This window comes from Hippocampus guttulatus, chromosome 8, assembly GCF_054856545.1.
Source record: "Hippocampus guttulatus isolate MCC_2025c chromosome 8, RoL_Hgut_1.0, whole genome shotgun sequence".
Classification (NCBI taxonomy): Eukaryota; Metazoa; Chordata; class Actinopteri; order Syngnathiformes; family Syngnathidae; genus Hippocampus; species Hippocampus guttulatus.
The window spans coordinates 22,254,899-22,268,152 of NC_141268.1; the positions used below are offsets into that span (position 1 = coordinate 22,254,899).

The following is a 13,254-nucleotide window of genomic DNA, read 5'->3' on the forward strand; positions in this document are numbered from 1 at the left end:
TGAATTTTATGGACATCACCTCTCTAAAAGTTGGACTTTTGTGGAGGCAGACATATTTGGCCAAAGGCGAAAGAGAGAGAAAGCTGCAGGGATAGTACCATTCTTTAACCCCGTCGAAATATTCACAAGTTTCAATTCCGATGAATTCAAACAGGAATAGGATCGGTTGTGGCTGTCTCTAGTGCACGTTTATCTTTGCTTGGCAAAATAGGGAAACTGCGGGACTGATGCCAGGTCTGGCTTATGCAGCCAGACGAGTTGTCCACACATGCACACACGTACACGTACACGCACACACACACACACACACACACACACACACACACACACACACACACACACACGTACAGCGTCGGACAGCATGCAGAACAGCGTGTCACAATGCATTGGATGCTCCACTGGGTGAAGTTTGTCAGGCTAAGCTGGAGCGATATTTTTCCGATTTATTTGCTTCCCCTGGTTTTTGGATTAATGTTTGTAAAAATGCACAGTGAATGAATTGTTTGCTTTCGATGGATTAGTGTATACTGTATACTCAAACCCACAGTGCATCAAACCCCTGCGAAATGCAATTTGACTTTGCAAGATGCACCGAAGGCAAAGAGGTCCGTGAATGTTTTCCAACGCATCGGCAGCGTTATGAAGTGTACGCAAAGAACCCGCAATGGTATCAGAATTCAGCTCTACGATTATCCCAAGGTCGAATTTTGCCTGACAATGAAACCTGACTTGCAACGTTGTTGGAGAAACTCTTTCAATACATTGTTGTTCTCGGATCTTCTATAATAAAAAGGGTCAAAATTTGAAAATGTAAATTAAATACCCTTCCCGTGAAGCTTGTTTTATGAGAAATACGTCTCAGTAGGATTCAGTGCAGTTGCGCAACTCCAGTCAAATGTAGCACTTGTCTGACAGTGTCAATCAAATTAGATTCTTCTTCTTTTGTCAGGGCAGAACTCGCCTCTCGTACTGTGGTGCATGTGCAATATTTTCCGTCACGGGCAAAGTGGTCATGTCATGGTCTACTTAAACTCCCCGTCACTCGCTTGCTTCATGTTGTGCATTAATCGGGCAGCCATCCGTTTGAACGAGGGGATATTAGCCTCGCGGTGATGCAAATCACGAGTGTGCCTTTGTCATGAATATGCAATGAGCGGCTCTTTCATAAACATGAGGGGCTGTATATAGCCCAACTCCGACTCTGGCCACCAGTAATTCAGCAGAGGCTTTGCCGGAAGGTGGGCAGGGAGGGAGCATGTGAGGTGAGGTGAGGAGGGGACGGACCGGGAGACACGGGCGCAAGCTGGGGGAGTACAGTCCCGTCAGTCCGAGACACAGCAAACGGAGACGGAATCATTCCGGAGGGAGACGGACGATATCCGCTTCGGGACTCTTGCCGCCCGAGCGGCCGCGGCGGGGGGGGGGAACCTGCATGGTGTGACCTCCTCCACCATGGGATGCAGCCTGTGTCGCTTGCAGAAGCCTAAGGAACATTACCAACTTCTCTATGAAGTCTGCCAGGTATTGTCACCCAACGTGTTGGGTCGCGCTTGTTTCTTGCCGGTTTTGTTTTGACACCAGCCCGCAGCGGTAACTCGGGTTCTCGTTGAGTTGTTGCCGAGCGGACAGCTGAGCAGGCTGAACTCTGGCCGCGGGGGTCATTGTGAGGTGGCGCGCTTTTGCTTAAAGGGAGACGATGATGAAGAGGTGACAGCTCTCTCAATGTGTCCGCTAGTGTGCGCCGACCTGCGTCCACCTCCTCATTGTCACTCGAATGCTGACTCCGTACGCTCAGCGTTTAACCCCGGTGTGTCTTTATACAAAAGTTTAGATTTAACAACTGGTGCTTGTTTTGGCCTCCAACTAAAATGACGCATCTTTGACATAAGGTATCTAAACACCTTGTTTCCAGTGTCATTTATTTGTAGCGCTGAGACAACCCCTCATATGAGGATTCATCATTTTCTTTTCCGTAATGACATTCTTCGGAAATAGTTAGTCATTTCGGTGTGGGCTACTGTGTTGTTCTCGATGTACACTATTTTAGATGTGATGAGTTAAGGGCAACAAAGTTGAAGTAAGTGACACTGCGAGCAACTGTCGGCATTGACTTGGATCTCGCTAAACAAGACACACGCTTGTTTTTCTTGTGTGCCACCGTTTTGTGCAGACTGAAGTTAGATTTCAAATGATTCACAGAAACACGCGCTTATTTGAACGCGGAACAGATCACGCAAATGCCTGTGTGTCAAATTAGTTCATGACGGGAAGAACACAGAGGGCGTAAGCCACTCAAGAAATTGAGCTTGGAAACGCTTTTTCCAGAGACGTCAACATTTACTGCATCCAGCGGAGACCCTCGTTCCATAAAAAGAATTGTCAACACAAACATACACCGGTTGGCGTATCAAAGGCACAAGACTCCAGAAATGATTCTCTGTGAAGTCAGTTTGATATACAGTACCCCGAACAACTCTTCACAACTCTCTCCGTCTCTTTGCTGGCGACCAACAAGAGAACATTTTATTTATTCAAGGTAAAAATTTAAAAAAGAGCTGATTGTGCTTTTCCTTATAGGTCTGGATTTAAAACGGGAACACCACTTGTGCTTATTTTTGTGCACGGACGGTCGACAGTCCAAATATTATCAAGCACTATTAATCAGCGCTCAGTGTTCAAAAGAATTGTTTTCCCTTTTCGTAATGAGCAGAAAGAAAGAGAAAAAAAAGCCTGAGCTTGATCGCGCCGCAGGGTTCCTTTTTAAACTTGACCCTTGTGGCCGCCGAGAAGCCCTGTGTCCTCTCTTCAAAGCACAAGGTAAGTGCCATGTGGAGATGTAAGTTTCGCTGCTTTGTCTGGGGCTTTGCGGTACGGGTCTTGGAAAGTCAGTCCGAGCGTCCGAGTGCGCTTAATTTTTCTATAAGCGCCACGTAATGGCTGCGGCGCCATGCTGAGGACCCCGAGCTTAATTGGAGCCCTCGGTACAAGGTGGCTCTTGAGGTTCTGATCCACACTGAACTGAGTCAGGCTATTGTATGTCTGCCAGATCCTTTGCTTTCTTCCCAAATCCTGCTCAGCCAAGGAACGCCGTTTTACCCAGAAACCATTGATCCGGCTCAAAGAAGCTTCCTCTTCGAAGCTTCCCAGGTGCCAGTGCCTAATTATCCGTATTTCTGAGTGAAGTTGTCTTACGCCGCTCAAGAATCCAAGCAGTTACTCTGCCAAATGATCTCAGTGTGACTTCTGGTGAACAGCGAGATTGGCAAACGGCGATGGAGACATTCGTATAAGGCACAGTCAGTCACAGTCTGCCTCCCTGCCATCAAAGCATTTACCAAAACACACAGCGCTCTCGAATGACAATCGACACCTACGGTGTCGAGTGACAAAGAAGGGGATCACAAGCCCCGGCACTGCGCTCCTGACGCCTGACGCGGTGGCTTCTTAACTCATTCACTCCCAAAGACGTTTTTAAACGTCTTTTCAGACTTGGTCCAAAATTGGCTGGTTCTGAATGAGTTAATAACAGTTTGGAGAGACAACAGCCTGCGAGAAAACCGGCACTCCCCGGTGCCGCCACCGGGGAGTGCCCATGGAAGCGCATATGCTTTGTCGGCCCGCCGCAAACGGCATCAAGAATTACGGTCGCAGACATAAAACCACCTCTTAAATCAGAAGAATCCAATAAATCGACGGTAAATAAAGCATTTTCACCCTGTACATATGAAGTCAGAGTTTGAGGAGTGAGGTGAAGAGAATGTCCGCTCCACCCCCCCCCCCTCCTTTAGCGCCTCTCAGGTAGTTCAGTCTGCCGAGTGAATCGTCACGAGACACAAAGCTAAACTAAATAAGAAATGCAATGTATATCTCCGTTTTGGTCCGTATGCGGCTTGTGGCTTTGACGAAGGGGACCGCCTCACATATCGGCGTCGTCCCATCAACGTTCCGGTGCCAAGAATACTGCAAACAGCAACATTGTGGATTACTCAAGGTATTTTTAGATGGCTACACACGAGGTGTGGCTGTCCGGTGAAAAGGGTTTGAGGTCAGTTCCACGATGCCTTGGGCAGTGAATTCCAAAGGCCACAGCTGCGCAAATTCCTCACCGACCGCGAACAAAACAGACGTGATTTAGAACGAATTAGTACTCCTTTAAGTGCGGCTTTGCTCTTATCATTAAATGGATTTAACAGAGACCTCTCTCAAAGGACGCGCCGGGGGTTGCCTGAGTCACTTCTGCATGACAGTCACGGTTAGTTACGTCAACGCGGACGATGGCTCAAGTTCATTCGTGGAGGCAAATCTGACCCGAGATGAACAGAAGTCAAGCAAAACTTTGCGTCACTGCAACATGTTGGATGTATCTTTTCAAACTGTTCCCACTTTCACCTTGTCAGATTACGGGTTTATTCCGGCATGGTCTGAGATCTCCCGAGTGCTGAAGCAACGTATATTGTGTCAGAAGAGTGTTGTGTGTTTTTTCCCAGTGTGCCGCAAAAGGGCCACTCGGTGTCAAAGGTGAGATTTGTGAATAGAGGCGGTGGGACCCCCTCCACAGCCGGGAGGAGACTCCCCCAATTGAGAGCACTGGAGCAGAATGCTCGCGGTTCAACAGAAAAAGAGGGGGGTCGGGGGTGGGGGGGTCTAAAGGCTTTGTCTCTGGTTCACTGCTTTCAAGTAGCCCCGGGATTCCTGGCAACCAGGTTGACTGCGGGAGACGACATGCGGCATGAAGAGCGCACAAAGGAGCCTGTATTTCTCAGATGATGCGCAACATCGGGGCTCTCTGCGAGCCACAAGCGACGATTCCAAGTCGTGTCTGATGCTGCGATGCTTTACTGCCGAATTACTGCAAAACAGCGCTTTAGTTTTCTTGACATCGATATCAATCTCGTGTTTTTGTTTCATGAATCATCTTTTTTTGTGGTTGTTGCAGTTTTTACATTTGTCTTATTACGAGCAAAATGTTGGCAAAGTTTAATGTCGTGGAATGAGAAGTTTAATTCTGCTGAAATGATCCACTTATCCTTGAAGCTCAGGATTAACATTAATCTGTGCTGCTTGTTAGCTGGCTCACAACCTCTTGCTGATTGCTGTTTGAAGTTGCATATTTTTCCCGTTATAGCCGCCATTCTTCTTCATGCTATATATATGTGTGTGTGTGTATATATATATATATATATATATATATATATATATGTATATACTGTATATAATATACAGTATACACACACACACACACACACACACACGCGCGCGCACATCCTTGTATTGTTCCCGAAACATTTAGCCCGAAAAAAAAACAGATTTATGGACATTGAAGATTTACGGCATACCAAATGACCCGCAGCACCGCATGTTTTTGCTCGAAGGTAATTGCAAGAAAAAATTTTGGGAGTGTTTTCAGTTGCATGGCAGGGGAGGGACAGTCACTAGTAAACCCGCTTAGAACAAAAATTAAATATTGTGCAGAATCAGAGCTCTATTGTGAGAGTTACTCCACCCTGGCTACCACTTCTTCTGAACAGAAATGTTCCAACAAATTTTCTTACGACATGAGCATCATTTGTTCGGTATACAAGCATGCAATCCATTGCCATCAGATTTGGAGGGTATGTGCTCACCACTCATTCATAGCTGAGTTCAAAGGCCATAATTATTGGCTCCGCCTTTTTCCCAAAGTCAACTGGGATTGGCTTCAGCGATGATGGATGGATGATTTCATGTAGTGGCGGTTCAAATCTCATCCATCAGTAATTGTTTTCGTCCTGGCCTCTCGCTCTCTTCAGGTTAATGGCAAAGACCTCTCAAAGGCGACCCATGACCAAGCAGTGGAGGCCTTCCGTACTGCCAAGGATCCCATTATGGTCCAAGTTTTGCGGCGGGCCCCTCCGGCCAAACTGATTTCCCCCACCGCTGACACCCAACTGTCAGACACCAGCACACAGACTGATATCACCCTCCAACACATGATGCCCCTCGCCACGTTGCCACCGCCGGCACCGCCTGTGACCGTGCTCCAGGACTACCTGCTTCCAGAGGGGTAAGCGCAACCTATCGAAAATATTTGGGGGGGGGGGGGGGGGGCGGGGGTCCATATTCTGGTCGGTGGGCAGCATGTGTGGCACCCAAGGCAACATGATGTGTAGCTTGTCAATTTATTGAATGACTTACTCTTCTAATTCTGAATTGGTCACACGCTAGAGTTTATTTCCATACAGCAATTGATGGTTGATACATTTTAAGGGAACTCTCACTGTACGCCATTTAGAAAGTCCCAATGACGGAAAAGAAAAAAAAAAAGTCACTCAAACGCAGATCGGGCTTTCACGCCGGCAGTTAATTGGGATAACGACACCTTATCGCAAAGCTGTGATCGCGCAGGATGTGTTTGAGCGCGGATGGGAGCGCGTACCTGTCGCAGGAGCCGACAACTCCCACGACACACGAGGCAAATTAAATCGAGAATGGTGTGAAGGGATATTTGCATATTCCCTTTGTTTCTTTCCGTGTCAGGCCTTTAAGATAGGAAAGCGCGGCTGCGTTTTGCGTCTTCCTCTCGAATTGATATCCTCTTCAAATTAGTCACAGAGCATCTTGATTTGTGACGGGCCTCTGGGTTGCACTGCAGTTCAAAATGGTAGCGGGGCATCGCCATAAAGATTATTTTGCTTCCGAAGTATTGCCTGTTTTAGTTTGTCCTTCAATCTGTGGGGGGTGGTTGTTTCAGGCATCCTCCTGGGCATGAATACTTTGACCCCAATGATTTCCTGGATGGTATTAATCAAGACATTGAACGTGAAGAGCTGGAATATGAAGTAAGTATTGTTTGTCTTTTGTTTTGAATGAATGAAGTCCAAAAATGACTCCTGCGCTGGACGATTTGTTGCTACAATGTTGAACTTTCGCATGGGATTTGGTGAACCCAAGTGTTCAGTCATATGAAATAATACACAACGAATGGATTCATTCATCCGTTTTTATTGAGGAACGACATGTTTTGAAGTGTCTTTGCTCCCAGGCAAATCCAACAGGCGCAGGTACAGCACACTTCAATCTTCATCCAACAAAACCCGCAACACGTCAGTGCGGTTTAAGCCGACTCGGCCTCGCCTTTGAGTCCCCGGGCGCTGCCATTTCAAGTGACCACGTTTTATCCCAGGCGACATTGATTACCCCCCCTTCTCCCCACATACAGACGCTGATATGTCGGCCAGACAGGAGTCATTACTTACTTGCGATAAGGCGTAATAAGTCTTCCCCTGAGCCCTGTGCCGTAGAGATGAGTAGCTGTCAGGTAATTAGATCGAGCGGCTCACGGATCGGTCGTGATGGATTTGTTGATGTTCGTTGGAACAATGTAGGTGTGGGCTCAGCGCCGTCTTTGTGATTCGGCTGTGACCTCTATCCACCTTGTTCCCTGGTTGTTCAAAAAAAAAAAAAGGAATCATATTCAAGCAGAGGCGATGAGGGGAAGAGCAGGAAGGTGAGGCGGGGGTCGGCCAAAAGCAGATGTGAAGCAGCTCGGCGCTTGCCCATCCCGTAGCATCTTTTATTTTGAAAATCTCCATCCAAAAAAAAAAAAAAAAAAGGCCACCAACAACAATGGAGTGCTACTTTAGTTTCAGAAAGGATCAGAGCCATCATTTTAAGATGGTTCGAATTTCTCGACCAAGAAGCTACTCGGCGTACCTCAGACTGTGAGGTGACATATGTCGACAAGTGGAAGCGGGCAGCGTCTGCCTGCTGTTCGCGACATCCTTTCTCGTTCTGTCGGGGAACTTTCGAAAGCAAATAGCTGCCCGGCATCTGGCTGCAAAATTCATTCGTGATTGACAAGTCGCGCTTCGCTCCGTGATCGAATTTCAGATTCAACCAGCATTCCCAACGCGCATCAAAACAAATGATTCTGATGTGTTCACAAGAAATAGATATTTGCCTCGATTGATTGCCGGATTTTTGACGCGCGTGTACCAACGTATGTCGACAGGAGGTCGATCTGTACAGAGCCAACATCCAAGACAAGCTCGGCATGACGATCTGTTACAGGACTGACGATGAGGATGAAGCTGGGATCTACATCAGTGAGGTATGCTTGGAATATTTACTTCCATTTTTTTTATTTTTGTTCCTGAATTACTTGACAGTTGAACTTGACAGCTGTCCCAATACCTGCTCGGATTGGGTCTCTCTTTCTCTCGCGTTGGTTTCTTCCTAAACTACCCTCCCAAAACAAAACAAAGGATGAACGCTCAGTTATTTGAAGACTCTAAATTGTGCGTGGATGTGAGCGAGAGTGAGAATGGTTGTTTGTCAAGATATATTGACTGGCGACCCAGTCCATCATTTGACGCAATCGTCAAAGCCGGCGAGGCAAACTAAATGCCATCAGGAATTTAAAGATTGCCAGTTTTTGAGGGAAAAAAAAAGAAGTTGCGAGCGTACGACAGGAAATTCACATCTTCTTCGTGTGTCCTTTAGATTGATCCAAACAGCATTGCCGCCAAAGATGGCAGAATTAGAGAAGGTGACAAAATCGTCCAGGTGAGAGCTCATATTCGAGGCTGATCCCGTCCGTATCTGTTTGGTATCGTTACCCCGGCAGATGATTTCAAATGAATATTTTCTTCATGTCCCCTGAAGATCAACGGCATTGAGATCCAGAACCGTGAAGATGCGGTCGTGCTGCTGACCAGTGAAGGGAATCAGAACATCTCCCTGCTGGTTGCCAGGCCGCAAATGCAGGTGAGAAGGATCGTTACGAAGGCCCACTCCGTCAAGGATGAACCACTGGAGCTTTTTCCGCATGACGACGACGTCGTCATTTTTCCAAAGCAAATCGCAAATATTTGCATCTCCCTCCTGTGACTCAGCTGGACGAGGGCTGGTTGGATGACGACAGGAACGACTTCCTCGATGACCTTCACATGGACATGCTGGAGCAGCAGCACCGTCAGGCGATGCAGTTCACTGCCAGCATGCTGCAGCAGGTGCTTCTCCCGCACACGTGCGCCGAGTCAGTGTGAAGATGCAAAGAAAATCTATGAATCGGCAATAGCGCGCGCGGTTACGAGCAGCTGTGCAATCCTTGACTTTGAGCAGAGCCGTCAACGGTGCAGGTGTTCAATTGTCAACCGACATTCTGTTCGGCAGACTCGATTTTTCTAACTGTAGAACCGTTTGAGTTTTTTCCCGACATTGCTGTCCCAACATGTGCCAAGAACGCATTTCGATTTTGACAAATAACGATATTTTCGTTGCGGGGTCTCGATCCGTGATTGAAAAAGAGAAATTGAGCGCGTGGAGCTCGTCTTGGAATCCAAATCAACGTTTTCTTGTCGTCATCAACATTTGAATTTTTTTGTTTGGTTTTTTTTTTCCCCCTTCCCAGAAGAAGCATGAGGAAGATGGAGTGACCACTGACACGGCGACGCTACTCTCCAATCACCACGAAAAGGACAGCGGGGTCGGCCGCACCGACGAGAGCACGCGGAACGATGAGAGTTCGGAACAGGAGAACATCGCGGATGACCATACGACAGCATCGAACACGCTGAGCAGCTGCAGAAAACTGACCTACAGCCAAGACACCCTGGGCAGTACGGAGCTGCCTTTCAGCAGCGAATCCTTCATCTCTGCGGACTACGCCGACGCCGACTTTCTCGGTATCCCCGCGGACGAATGCGAGCGTTTCCGAGAACTCCTGGAGCTGAAGTGCCAAATGAGGAACGGGGGAACGCAGGGCTCGTGCGGCCACGGCGGCGGGGCCGAAGGCCAAGACCAGGAGGTCGCGGACAAAGAGCTGGAGTTGCTCAACGAGGAGCTGCGCAACATCGAGCTGGAGTGCCTGAATATCGTGCGCGCCCACAAGATGCAGCAGCTTCGGGAGCGGTGTCGCGAATCCTGGATGCTCCACAACAGCGGCTTCCGCAACTACAACACGAGCATCGACGCGCGTCGCCACGAGCTGTCAGACATTACGGAGATGCCGGAGAAATCTGACAAAGACAGCTCCAGCGCCTACAATACCGGCGAGAGCTGCCGCAGCACCCCTCTTACGTTGGAGCTGTCCCCGGACAACTCTCTCCGACGCGGGCCGGAGCACCGAGCCGGGCCGTCGGGCTCCGGCGGAGGGCTGCCGAAATCTCCCCAAGAGGTGTGCGGCCCCAGCGGGAGCAAAGCGCTTTCAAAGGAGTCGGATTGCCCGCGGGAGGAAAACAAGGAGAGGAAACCGGGTGAGTCCGGCAAAGCCGCGAGGGGCTTTGCTCAGCCGCGCTCGCCGTACAAGCACGCGCACATCCCCGCCCACGCCCGGCACTACCAGAGCTACATGCAGCTGATCCAGCAGAAATCCGCCGTGGAGTATGCCCAAAGTCAGATGAGCCTGGTCAGTATGTGTCGGGACCCGAGTGAACCGGGCCAAAAGATGGAGTGGAAGGTCAAGGTGCGCAGCGACGGCACCCGCTACATTACCAAGCGGCCCATTCGGGACAAGCTGCTGCGGGAGCGCGCCCTGCGCATCCACGAGGAGCGCCGCGGCGTGACCACCGACGACGACGCCGTCAGCGAGCTGAAGATGGGCCGCTACTGGAGCAAGGAAGAGAGGAAGCAGCACGCCGTCCGTTCCAAGGAGCAGAGGCAACGGCGAGAGTTCATGAAGCAGAGCCGGGCCGATTGCCTCAAGGAGCAGCTCAGCCCGGAGGATAAAAAGGAGCCCAACATCATTGAACTCAGCAACAAAAAGATGATGAAAAAGAGAAATAAGAAAATATTCGACAACTGGATGACCATCCAGGAACTGCTGACCCACGGGACCAAGTCACCGGATGGCACCAAAGTTTACACCTCACTCTTGTCTGTGACCACGGTCTAAGTGTTGCTCTCGCTTCGAGCAAGGGGCCGCGATGGGAGGACGGTGACCTGTAAATAGGACCCGGGCGGTTGGGGGTCGACGTTTCTGCTTCGTTCAATGTGGCAAATTGTTGTAAATAGGAGAAAAGACTTTCACGGAGAGTTTCCGCGGGATTGGTTCGATGACTGCTCCATTGGACTGGATTTGTCTGTGGCCTTGGACTCGAACCCAAACTCGAACCAAATTCATACAGTTTTTTTTTTTTGGCCTTTGCGCTTGCTCTTTTGAATAATCTTGGAAGCATATTTTTTATTTGGAGGTATGAAATGCGCCGTGCGTAAGCAGCCAGCCATTACACAACATATTTTACGATACTTTGTTTTGAACTGCATATCTTTGATCAGTATTCTTCTGCTTTGCATACTCTTCTTTTACGGAAACACGTGATTGTTTTTTTTTTTTGTTTGTTTGTTTTTCCTGCAAAGTATAAAACGTCATCCTCTTTTGTAAATAAATGTTGGCGGAAAATGTTTTAAATGTAATTTGCTTATAATGCTGCAGATTCCCCCAAAGTTATTACCATCAGCATACCTGTCAACTTTTCGGAGCGCCAACCTGTATAAAGTACCAAAAAAATCCTTATAAAGAACAAAAAATCCTTATAACATACCAAAGCATTTTATATGTCAAAATAACAGCAGAAAAAAAAACACCCAATTTTCAATGATATTTATTGTAGATCTCCATAATACAATGTCTGGTTAATGTCTAATCATCATTCTACTTAGTGGCATTACTGTGTTCAGAGTTGTATTCCTGCGTTACTTGATTTGGAGTTGGTGAAAAAAAAAACCCGGAAATTTTCAGAATCCGTATGATTTGTGCGATACGGCCATATACGTAAGATTCACCACAAAATCCGTATGAACTATGGCTAAACCGTATGAGTTGACAGGTATGCATCAGCGACATCTGTTCCATCGCGTGGAGATCAACAGACCGTTTAAGTGCCTGTGTTTAGAAAAAGGCATTTCATATATGATTGTGTTTTGCTGTTGAAGCACACTTTATAGTCACTTTTTGCTTTCTTAGACCTTCATGTACTAAAGTCAACAACAGCTTCCTTCGTGAATCCTGAGTTAGGCACAACATTTCACATCCTGTAAAATGACAGAAATAAATTATTGTTTTATATATGACGAGCACACTTGGTTGGGATCGTTTGTTGGAATTGTTGAGTGTACTTGGTCGAGAGCCGTTTCGTGGTTTGGTTGTCGTAGCACCTAAGTGGAACCTGAAGGAAAGAAAGTGTTAGCAATTTGGCAACAGCTACTCAACACCCCTTTTCCATCCAAAACAAGACTTAGACTCCGTCTGGTCGATCATAGTACAGCAAACGCCCAAGACAAAAGAGCCGGCAGAGAATCGGACGGAGGAAAGCGAAAAGGTGTCAGCAATTTACGTGACAGAAGCGTCTCTCCGCCAGGATGAAGGGGAGGATTCTAGAAGAAGACCTCAAAGAGCATGGACGGATGACGTGAGTGGAGACGTGACGGGCAGCTGATGTTGGAGATGGTGATGCACAAGGTTTAGAATTTGGTCCCCTGGCAGGACAAGCCACAAGTAATGAAGCGCTCGACTGCACACGACATGCATTATTTGGGGGAATCGGAGCATTTCTAGCAACTTTAAAAGTCGGCATAAGAATGGGTTGCATTGCAGCCGCCTCATCCATTAACAGATAAGAAGGTGGATGATCCGCCAGCGCTGACTGGGATGCTATTTCACCAAGGAGATTGAAGCCACCTCATCAATCCAGTACATTTTTACAAGGCTGCAGACTTGCTTTTTTATGATTAATGAACACAAACATTATTTTTGCACATCGGTCCAAGGGGAGGCGAAGCGGCTTACCGTGACTAAGGAAAATGTTTGCATTCCTTTAATGCCACCTAAAATAATACCGAGCACTCTGGTCGATGGAGGCATGTTAGTGCTACGTTTCATTGTTATATTTTTGATCCATACACGACTTTTTGCCGTGAAATAAAAACGGCCAAGAAAGTTACAATTGGCTCAATTCTTTGCGGTGCTCTCCGGTGTGGCCCAAAACAATCCATCACGATCATCCTAAAGCGTCCAAGGAGCTCCACCTCCTCAGCTGCAGGATGCACGGATGGCACATCTCCAAAATGGCAACACATGTACGCTCAGTTGGGGTAATTGCACCTTTATTAGTCTCGCGTTCAGACTTTTTACAACCCGGCGCAAAGACCAGATCGCATCTCGACTAATGGCCTCTAAAAGCATCAGGCTGTTAGAAACGAGGCCCTTCAGTGCCATTACACGGAGCGGTTGAGGGGGGCGGGGCTCGTGCGGCTCCAGCGCTGGGGCTGCATGTT

General features: G+C 48.0%; 1 protein-coding gene across 1 annotated transcript in view; it reads left to right on the forward strand.

The window, feature by feature from the left end:
* pdzrn3b (PDZ domain containing RING finger 3b) overlaps positions 1 to 12,057 on the forward strand; it is a 59,777-nt gene extending 47,720 nt beyond the window's left edge. Inside the window, exons 4-10 of the mRNA XM_086118053.1 lie at positions 5,790 to 6,043; positions 6,731 to 6,818; positions 7,991 to 8,089; positions 8,482 to 8,544; positions 8,644 to 8,745; positions 8,874 to 8,990; positions 9,392 to 12,057. Of these exons, the coding sequence (XP_085974179.1) occupies positions 5,790 to 6,043; positions 6,731 to 6,818; positions 7,991 to 8,089; positions 8,482 to 8,544; positions 8,644 to 8,745; positions 8,874 to 8,990; positions 9,392 to 10,873 (2,205 nt within the window). The 3' untranslated portion in view covers positions 10,874 to 12,057. The remainder of the gene's footprint in view (positions 1 to 5,789; positions 6,044 to 6,730; positions 6,819 to 7,990; positions 8,090 to 8,481; positions 8,545 to 8,643; positions 8,746 to 8,873; positions 8,991 to 9,391) is intronic.
* The last annotated feature ends 1,197 nt before the right edge of the window (positions 12,058 to 13,254 follow it).